Below are 10,849 nucleotides of genomic sequence, written 5' to 3'. Positions count from 1 at the left end.
AAAAACCTGATATGTGCTTGTCTCAAGCCGAAGACATCACTAGGCAGCATATGCGTCAACCTTACTTCCCTCTGTTATTTCCGACATCTTTTCCTTGCTACCGTTAGGAACCTCACTAAGTCGTTTTCCTTCGGGTCGAACCTCACTAAGTCGTTTTCTTTACACCACAGTGTGCAGCAATTTTATTTTTTTTTGACGAAACAGCCGTCGTCGGAGGACAAGGCCCCAATCTTTGCGCTCGCAATGTCCCAGAGGGCGGCTTCCTCCTTGATCATGATGAACACCGTAGACGCCGGCGACAACTTGTGCTGAAAGATACGACGATTCCTCTCTTTTCAGGTTTCCCACATGGTGAGCAGCAGCAAGGAGGCGACTGCCTTCGCCGGCTGCTTGCCCAGAGGGGAAGCCGAAGCGGCACGCTCAGTCCACCAGGACCAAACCGAAGAAGTACCATTCCAGACATCCGGGTGGAGCGAACGGAGTCAGATCCAGCCGGCGATCAAGGCCCAGAGGGACCTTGCAAACTGACAATCCACAAGAAGATGCACCGCCGTTTCCTCAACGTAGTAGCAAAAGGGGCACCATTTGTCATTAGGGATGTTTCTGCGAGTAAGGAGGTCGGCAATAGGGATTTTGTTATGCGCGAGTAACCAACCAAAAAATCTGCACTTCTCAGGGGGGCAAACTTTCCAAATCAAGCCACCAAGAGATGTTCTGATAATACCTTGAAATTGGGCCAGGTAGGCGCTATGCGAGGAGTAGCAGCCAGTTGCAGTGAGGTTCCAGACGATGCAGTCCTCCCCATCGGAAAGCGCCGGCGCCTCAGCCACAAGGGAGAATAAGAGCAAGAACTGATTGATGTTGGCGGCGTTCACCCCATGAGCAATGTCGGCGACCCATTTGAACTGCCAGCGAGCATCATGAACGCTGCGATTCTTACGGCGCGCGGCACGGAACAAATCAGGCGCGATGTCCTTTGGCCGCTGTCGGAACAGCCAAGCGTCGTTCCAGAAATTGGTGAAGCGGCCGTCGCGGACGGTGATCGTGGTCACAGCAGCAAAAAGGCAAAGGTCGTAGTCATTAAGGGGGGAGGAGACGGCCGCCCAAGGCTTGTCCGGCCTAGCCCAGCGTAGCCATTCCCAGCGCAAGCGGAGAGCTCGGCCAAATTTGTCCAGATCGAGGACCCCAAGGCCGCCAAATTCCTTCGGAGAGCAAATAGTGGTCCACCGAACCAGGCAGCTACCGCCACCGCAGCAGAGATCCCCACGCCAGAGCCACCCTCTGAGATATCTCTCGATACGCTCGCGCAGCCACACGGGGAACTCGAAAACAGTGAGATGAAAGGTGGACAAAGCGGACAGCACCGACTTCAAGATAACAATTCTACCACCCTTGCTAAGCAACTTGGTTTTGTAGCTGGCCAGCCGGTGTTCAATCTTCTCCAACAAAGGCTGGAAGAGAAGCTTCCGAGGATTAGTAAGAGAGAGGGGCAGGCCCAGGTAGCGAGTCGGAAAAGTGTCGACCGGCGCCCGGAAGCAGTTGGTGATAGATGTAAGATCAAGCCCATTGCAACGGATCAGGAAGATCGAGCTTTTGGCCGGATTAATGCAAAGACAGGAGATTCTGCCGAAGACCTCAAGAATGGCGACAAGACAACGGAGGTCTTCCTGCCGCGGGTGAACAAAGACAGCGACATTGTCGGCGTAGAGAGACACGCGGGTCCGATGCACAGCGCCGGGGAGTCCGAGCATCAGCCCCTGCTCCGTGGCCAGCTCCAGCATCCGCACAAGCGGCTCAATGGCGATGTTGAAAAGGTATGGCGATAACGAGTCGCCTTGACGAAGACCGCGCCTGTGCTGAAAGCTAGCACCGGCAACCCCATTACAGAGCACACGGGCTAGCAGAACGGAAAAGGGAAGAGACCCAGCTAATAAACCTAGGCCCAAACCCTCTAGCTTGAAGGTTTCGGATGAGGTATGGCCATGAAACAGAGTCAAAAGCCTTGGCGAAATCAATTTTGATGAACAGCATGGGAGTTTTGGTCTTGTGAAACCGCCTGACCATGTTCTGAACAAGAATGAAGTTATCTTGTAAGAACCTAGTTTTGATAAACGCGCTCTGGCAGTTAGAGATGAGCTCATTCATTTTTGGAGCAAGCCGCAGGGACAAGATCTTGGCCACAATCTTAGCAATACCGTGAATGAGGCTAATGGGGCGAAAATCGCTGATTGTGCACGCTGAGTCTTTTTTGGGCAGCAGAATGATGGAAGCCGTGTTGAGACAATCGAAACAGGAGGCCCCAGCACGAAAGAAGCTTTGGATGGCCGCGAGGATTGAAACTTTGACGATGTCCATCCGGCCCCGGAGCCTTGTCAGTCGGCAAGGCGTTCACAGCGCGCTGCACCTCCTCCAGCGTCACAGGCAGATCCAAGCACGGCAGCGCCAAGCGGTCCCAGTCCAGGGAGACAGTGAAGGCGGAAGGGGTGCCCAGGACAGACACAAAGTGGTCACGCAGGGCAGCGGCTTTGTCCTCCGGAGAAGTGCACAGACCACGTGGGGTGTGAAGGATTCTGATGAAATTCTTGCGCCGGTGGAAATAACGAGTGTTGACATCGCCTGCTTTCAGCCAGCAAATTCTTGAGCGTTGCCGCCAACGAACACGGTCAATCGCACCCAGACCAAGAACACGCAGTTTGAGATCCTTGCGCAAGGCAGACTCGGCAGGAGAGAGGCCCCGGTGGTCCATGGCAAGGTCCAGGTTAGCGATGAAATTCAGCGCCAATTCCATCTGCAAGGCAACATCACCGAGATTGCGAACGCACCAGGCACGGAGGTCACGGGCAAGACGGCGCAACTTGAAATTAAGAGCAATAGCCGGGTGGTTAGACCGCACCGGCCTGTTCCAGGAAGCGAGCACTTGTTCCTGGAAGCCCTCGAGCAGAGTCCAGTGCTGTTCAAAGCGAAAAAGGCGAGAGCGTTTAGGGGCATCAGACGGGCAAAGGAGCAGAGGGCAGTGATCAGACATGGAAGAGGCCAAGGGAATAAGCTGGTAGCTCGCGAAGCAAAGATTCCACCCCAGATTACACAAGGCACGATCCAGGCGCACCAAGGTGGGAGGCGACTGTTCATTCGACCAAGTGTATTTACGATCCATAAGAGGAATATCCATGAGCTCACAGAAGTTTACAGCATCGCGGAAGGAGCGCCGCAGGCGGCGGTTGATAGCGGAGTTGTTTTTATCAGCGGCAGACAAGATTACGTTCAAGTCTCCGAGGATGAGCCATCCAACATCAGCCGCCGGATGCTGACAGTATAACTGACGGAAAAGGATAGCTTGCCGCCGTTTGCTCGCGGTTAACGCATGTCGTAATCACAGAGATCATCGAATGGACACGGCCGAGAGGACGGACGATCCGGATAACTGGAGCAACACGCTCGGGAGTAGAAAATCCACTCTCGTTTGGTTTGTCGCGTTGACTGCATAAAAAGGAAACTTCAACCTCTCATTCTAGAGACGAATTCGCATGTGGAACTGGACTGTATGTTACAGATTGTACAAGCCGGTTTGGATCAACTCCGTCCGAAGCCGGCCGAGAACACGCCTAACTAACATTCATATATGTTTCGTGATGAATGTATCAATATACTTATGTTACTGCATTTACAACCGGGGGTTAAATCACGATGAATTGCCGGGAAATGCAAAAACTATCAACTGGAGTAAACTGTGGGCCTGTTTAGAAGAAGAAATTAACAGGAATTAACTGGAATAGTAGATTCGAGGTGAGACGACGGGGAATTTCACCCGTTCCACGCTTCTGAACGCGCTATGGTGGAGTCCATGGAGACACGCCTATGAATCCGCCGGCGTCGAGGGTGCCGGCCCCGACGTCACTGAGAACCTCACGTGTCGGGCTGACATCCTGCCTGCGCCGGATGCGTCGCCGACAGCCGACACCTGAGCAGCAGACGACGGCCGCGCCACGCGCCCCGCGCCCTTCCTGAGCACGCTCTTCCGTATGCCGTCGCTGTCGAAGAGGAACGCGGCGTGCACCGGCAGCTCGCCCTCCTCGTCCCCGTCGCAGCCCATGATGAGCTCCATCGGGAGGTCGAAGTAGCTCGACGACGAGGCCTCCTCGCCGTCGAGCTGGGCCATGCCAAAGCCCATGCCCGTCGAGGACCTCGAGGAGAAGCGCATGGAGGACCTCGAGGAGAAGCGGCAGTCGAAGCCCTCCATCGACACGGCCAGCGACATGGTGCTCGGCCGGGAGCAGCACTGATCGGCCGGCTCCGGCTGATCAACGACGTCGTCGGGGCCGCGGAGCGTCGCGGAGAAATAACCCGGTGAAGAAGCGCGCGCCGCAGTGGATGCCGCTGGCGTGCGCGGCGCCGGCGACGGCTTGCCAGTAGCAGTCCTCCTGGCGAGGCCCGGGAGATAGAGGCAGCAGCCGAACGGGGCTTCGGCCCCGTGCTTATTTCCCTTGCGCCGACCCTTGTTGTTCCTGCCGCCCTTTGCGTCCGCGATGAGAGGCACGTCGCTGCCCCACCGCTGCGGCGCGCTCGCCCTGCGCTCGGGGGACGAGAGGATCACGTCGAACTCGTTGTCGGCGTCGGAGAGCAGCTCGGCGCAGGACTTGCTCCTCGACATCGCCCTGGAGGCGGGGCAGGCGGCGGGGAGGACGGCTCTCGCGTCGTGGCCTGAGGCCAGAGCCAGGTGCGCGTCCCACCTGGTGGGCGCGGCGGCGGCCGCGGACGAGCCGAGGCGCGGCGAGGCCTGTCTGGAGCACGGCACGCTGGCGCTGGCGCTGGCGTAGCGAGCCGGGGCCGGCGGCGGCGGGGGGTCGTCGACGGAGACGGAGGGGATCGGCAGCGGCTTGTCGATGTTGAGGCGGGAGAACTGGCGGAGGGAGAAGGGGTCCACGCCGATCTGCCTCTCTTCGGGCTCATCATCTTCCGGGTGCTGCCCCGGCCACTGGAACATGGGGTTGCTCGCCATTCTAACTTTCTAACTTGTGATTTCTCGTGGGAAGGAGGAACTAGTTTGAGTTTGAGGAGATCTGTTCATCCATGAGAGGTTGGCGAGGTTTGACTTGACCAACGGAGTGGTGGAAGATGGCATGGCATGCACGACGGCACGTACAAGCTGGCGTGCCTGTGTTCGTGCCCGGCCACCACGCACGGGCAGCTTTGCTTCTATCAGAGGTTGACCTGCTTACTGATTCGGCCACATGCAGACAGGCAGAGTCGCGGTGGTTTAAAATGCCGGATCTTCTTTTCTTTCGAGAGGAAGGCAGGAACTCTGCCATTCAACGTTTGGCAGCCTTTGAAGTTGAATTTAAATTTCAGACTCAAATGTTTGTCTCGCACATAAATTTGTAGAATGAGAGGTAAGTCCAGAAAGATGATTTTAGAAACAAATTGAGATTAGGTAGTGATATGAATCCATGGAATTTCTATATCCAATCCTCTGCCGGCCAAACAAGCTGATTTTTGTAATCCAAAATAAATTCTAGAACAGGCTTGGATGAAGGGCACCAAATGAGCTATAAGAGCAAATCTATATGGATTTTTGCTATTTCTTAGTCGAATGGAAAATAGTTATTCCTCGGTCCATGACGCAGCCGGCAAAACTGTTCAATATTAAGTTCCGCGTAACCTTTTGTGCAACTTTAAGCTTGAGGGTACGGAAATTAGAAATAGTACATCGTTATTTTATTTTTCTAGATGTAGAATCAATATTTGTATATTATTTAACTAGTTTGATACGTCGATCTAGCATGCCATTGCCTCCCTAGTCAGATTCATGTGCCTACACGCATGCTGACTTTGTGTGTCTTTGTTAGTTTTCTTTTTTTATTTTGCGTATGATTTAATTAGCGTCACAGGATCAAGAATTTTGTAAAAAAAAACTTTGTACATGCAGATGACTTGCAGTAAACTTTTTTAGAAACTTTATTCAAACTCGAGAACCATTACATGTACAATGCATTAGATTATGTACCCTAAAAATTACAAGGTAATTCCTATAATTAATAATTACAATGAAATCTTGTAAACACATCTTCTCTGTGGTATCATTATTTGCAACATGAAATACTATCAAGGCTTCAACATGGAGACTGCAATAAACTGGAATGGCAACATACTACCCGTATTCCTGCACGAACTCGACCACCTTCATAGGTTTCTGAAAGCCCCTTGAGTCGCCCATCCAAAGAGATGAGAGGCCGTGAGCGTTGCACGTAGTTGGACTGGGAATGATCCCCTAAAGATACAAGTCGTCGAACCGCAAAATCTTCACCCGAACGCCCGTGAAGGATTGCAAACATACAAAGATAAAATTAAGAAAAGTAATATATATGACACACTGACAAAAAAAATCAATAGATACGTATAAACGGATCTGCGAGTACATGAACCCAAAATCAGTAAGATCGGGTACACTGAACCTACGGTGAGTAAAACTCTGTGGCTCCACGACAACGCTCGTTGTGGCACCCCCATAGCAGAAGAAGAACTTCCCCCATCACATTGCCGATCAAAACCAAACAATTGGTATTAACAAATTTCTGGATACTCTTAGAAGGAATCGAGGTTCCCCGCCAACTCGCAGCACCAAGACGGCGACCGGAGGTGAGGGGAACATACTATCTTCAACGACAACAATTGCTAGGTTTTTTTTTTTGCTTGCACCAAATTTTGTACACTATGGCCTCAATTCTTACCAAATCCAATAACGGGCTTTGCAAGGCCCAATTAGTACTCCAGCTGAGAATTGAGCCCATCGATTGAGAAAATATTAGTGCGACCCAACTATATACGAGCAATCCCAGATTTTTTTTGTTGGGTCAAGTTTAGAAAAACTCCAAAAAGACACCTAAGCCAACAAATCGCTACATGCAGTTACGGTTGCTGAAGCCATGGCTCTGCGTCTCCGTCTGCAATTGGCACCGACGGCAAGCTGCAATCACGGAGGTCATCGAGGTTATCAACCAAGGAGGAAGATCGGAAGGCTTGGAAGCTGCTGTTTTTTATTATTGTTATTATCTTGCTGCTGGTTGTGTTTTTTATTAATACCTTCTTTGTCCACTGTCCTCATGAGGCGAATATGGCAGCTCATGAATTAGCTCAACTACGGGTCAACAAAATCACAAATTATTTTATTTTATTTTCTGTGTAGGCAACTCATGGCGTCGTCGAGGTCGGGATGTGGGTGTGGCGGCGTCGATTGTAAGACGGAGTAGGAGAAATCGTGAAAAAATTGGAGAAAAAAAAATAACGGACAGTGGCATATTGGTTGTAATTTTAACAAAATTAACCTACGGTGCCCACGGTAATCACCACCAACTCCAATTTAATAGATAGTAATAGATTAGCAATATTTTCTCATCCGCTTGTTTTGGTTGGAGAACCCCCTGCCCCCTGATAGTATTAATTGTACGGAACTTGTACCTCTCATGATGCATTATTGACAATGAATAAAGAGGTAATTTACTTGTTTAAAAAAACAAAAAACAAATCCCTACCTGCACATGGTGTCTTTGTTGCAACAGGTTTAACTTTATTGTTAACACTGCTAGCTTTGTGCCTGTGCTTTGCTACGAAATCATCAAGAAAACAAAATTTATAACCGAAGAAAACATGATAGTCAACTTATAAACCAATGTATGCACGATGATAGGTTTTGCTGAATTTGAACTCTGAAACCAAACTCATGGAGATTGGAGAGGAAATGCAACAACAAAGACTATGTAAGGGAGCATTAGGGCATCCGCAATGGTAGAGTCGGCATTGAGTCTGCACGTCATCTAGAGACTAGAGTCGATGATAAAATAACATATGTAATAGGTTGTGTCTCTAGATTTGCTATAAATGATTTGTTAGCATTAAATACAATGATGCACAATGGTAAATATGTCAACTCTTAGCTGATTCTTATTCGATTCGTTCCTTAGAGTCTGACTCTTCACGAAGAGTCAATCCTCTTCTCTCTCCTATTTCTCTTTCCTCCACATAAGCAAATTTCAAATAAGAGTCACTTAAGAGTCGACCTTTGCGGATGCCCTTATGAATTGAAATTTTAACTCATGGGTTCAGGGGCGGAGCTAGAAAGACAACTATTGGGTTCACTACATTATAATCATGGGGTTCATAAGTAGTTTTGGGTTCAAATCCTATGCAATTTGGTCATTTTCATTGAGTTCATCTGAACCCCCAATGGTAACACTGTAGCTCCGCTCCTGCATGGGTTTGTACAATCTAGGAGTGACAAGAGAAATGTCAGGAAGAAGTGAATTGACGACCACCAATTCCAAACTTTATAAGTAAAAATACAACTTAAACTTCTCATGCGCCCTATGGGGCGACGTTTTCTGCCTCCATGGATTCAAGATGAAGATGCGTCGAATTCTATCTTTTCATAAATGTTCCAAATGGTGCAGATCGTTGTACCATCGAAGCCTCTTCTCTTTCCCTATTCAACCTTGTACGTGCCTTTTTTTTCTTTTTTGAGAGCAACCTTCTACGTGCCTTGTTTCACCATTTCTCTACCGTTCTTTCTCCAACGAAGAAGCTCGGCACCAGGCCGTGCCAAGGCCCAAGAGCATATGACATAGTCCATAATTCTATCGTATAAAAACATGATTGCCGAGATTCTAAAAAAAACATGATTGCCGAGAATGGCAGAGAATACAAAACACTCCATGGGGCCATCTTCTAGCTTTCAAGTTCTTAGCAGTTAGAATCATCTGAGGAAAAATTAGCTAGAGGACACCATTATTTTCCGATCTTTGCTGAAACACACCGTCGAAAGTGTCTTTGTCTAGTAACATTACAACTTCGTGACACATTTGCCAGAACACCCTGCATCAACTAAAATAAAAGGTTTGGCATTTTTATTTGGGATGACCGTACTACATCCAGTTTTGAACAGTTTTTTTTCCGATTCAAATTTTGGCCCCAAGCTAGGGAGCTTCTACGTATCAACTTTTGACATTGGTATGCAAAATTGGAGTACGACGAGGGGAAGCTGTTGTTACAAACGAGGGAGGGGGGAGGGGGTCTTGCCGGCAGAGAGAACCGACCTTGGGGTCGACGACGGTAGGATGGCCAGCGAGATGCATGACGACTCCAACTAGGGTTCGTCGTTGGTTGATGTGGGTGTTTGTATCTTTCATAGCTACAGTCTGCGGCAGAAGAAAACACTTCAAACAAGGACTTGGGAAACTTCTGGGCAGACTGGCCAAAGGTTAAGATGGTAATTTTGTGTGAGAAAAGTCAAATTTCTGTTTTGAAATTGTGTTGGTACCGAACAAATACACAATCCGACGGTGGGTTTCAGTAAAGAATATTGTCCTTTCAATTTACACTTCGGCTCAAAAAAGGCTCTCCAAATTTTATGAGAAAGGAAGCGGGCATGACAGCCTTTGAAGTGAATGCGATAAGCAGAGGCTGCCGAGTTTATGTCCAGCTCTATTTGATTGTATCCGAGTTTTCGAGTTTTGTGGCGTAAGCTGTGTATTACCCACCACCACCGCTGTCAATCACAAAACACGATTTGGGTCTTGGCTCACTTTTTGACCATCTGACATAGGGACCGTAGTTACGTGGAGATCGTGCCACACGTGTGACGCCGATGGCTCCAAAGTTTGCCATGAAAAGCTCCAGCGCGAAGAAGGCATCGATGTACGCGACTAGGGCCGACTTCTATGCATCAACAAACATGACCCTATCGATCAATCACCGTTTCCTATCAGTACAATCCTTAATTGCTATTAATCCATAGACTCTTCGGAGGCCTCATTCGTTTGATCCAAAGGGCTTTCATTGAAAAACATCAGAAGTATTGAAATCCTTAAAAAATCCTCCATATAAATCCTTCGATGGAAAACACTTATTTTTTTCTTTCGGTTTTTTTCACGGCAACATTGTCGGGTAGAATAGTGACCTTGCGGTAATTTCCGTCCGTATTCACAGTTCACTTTTTTTTTTGAAACTAATATTCACAGTTCACTTAATTGGTTACGACGTTCATGAACACTGATTATTTTGCCAAGTCACGCACAACGATTGATGGTAGGAGACCAGGAGTTGCGTCCGTCAAGAACGTGTATCACAAGGGGAAAGGGTCTCTGATGTTCACACCATCTCGTCGATCTTATGTTCTACTCCCTCCGTCCAATGAAGGATGTCTTAATTTTTACTAAATTTGAATGCATCTATACATTAAGTTATGTCTAGATACATCCAAATTTCCACAAACTTGAGACATCTTTTGTTGGACAGAGCGAATAATAAAATTGATCTAATATTCCGTGGGAGAAAAATAGTTTAATCTTGGTTGTTTGCAAATTATCCTGTTTTTGAGAGTGATGATGGTCGATCAATCATATGTACTCCTTTTGATCCTAAATTTTTGTCGTGATTTTAGTATAAATTTGAACTAAAATCATGACGCCATCCACCAACACATGCATCGGTGACATACCAGCTGGACCATTCACCCGACGACATACGTGCTTTAATCTTGTTTTCTTTACATTTCTTCCTTGATCCATATCACCGTGCTTTAGTTGCTTTATTTCTTGTTTTGTTTCTGTGTTCCCTTATAATCTTTGGTGAGATCAACTCGCTTCTGTTTTTTGTCAAAAAAGACGTAATATATGATTAAAAAAGAACACTACTATTACTTGTCTAGTACTCTCTCCGTTTCATAATTCTTGTCAAAATATTACATGTATCTAAATGCTTTTTAAGAATAGACACATTCATTTTTGGACAAATTTGAGACAAGAATTATGAATGGAGGAAGTACAAAATACAAAAAAGTACTCCTTCCGTCCAACAAAGG

At 48.1% G+C, this 10,849-nt stretch overlaps 1 protein-coding gene across 1 annotated transcript; it reads right to left on the bottom strand.

Moving 5' to 3' along the window:
- Positions 1-3,853: 3,853 nt before the first annotated feature.
- LOC104582065 lies at positions 3,854-4,996 on the bottom strand. The gene has a single exon (XM_010231360.3). It carries the CDS (start codon positions 4,994-4,996, stop codon positions 3,854-3,856), a length of 1,143 nt encoding a protein of 380 aa, XP_010229662.1.
- Between the last annotated feature and the right edge of the window lie 5,853 nt (positions 4,997-10,849).

Source organism: Brachypodium distachyon, chromosome 1 (genome assembly GCF_000005505.3).
Source record: "Brachypodium distachyon strain Bd21 chromosome 1, Brachypodium_distachyon_v3.0, whole genome shotgun sequence".
Lineage (NCBI taxonomy): Eukaryota > Viridiplantae > Streptophyta > Magnoliopsida > Poales > Poaceae > Brachypodium > Brachypodium distachyon.
The sequence above is the reverse complement of the archived record's forward strand: the minus strand, read 5'-3'. Positions and strand labels throughout refer to the sequence as shown.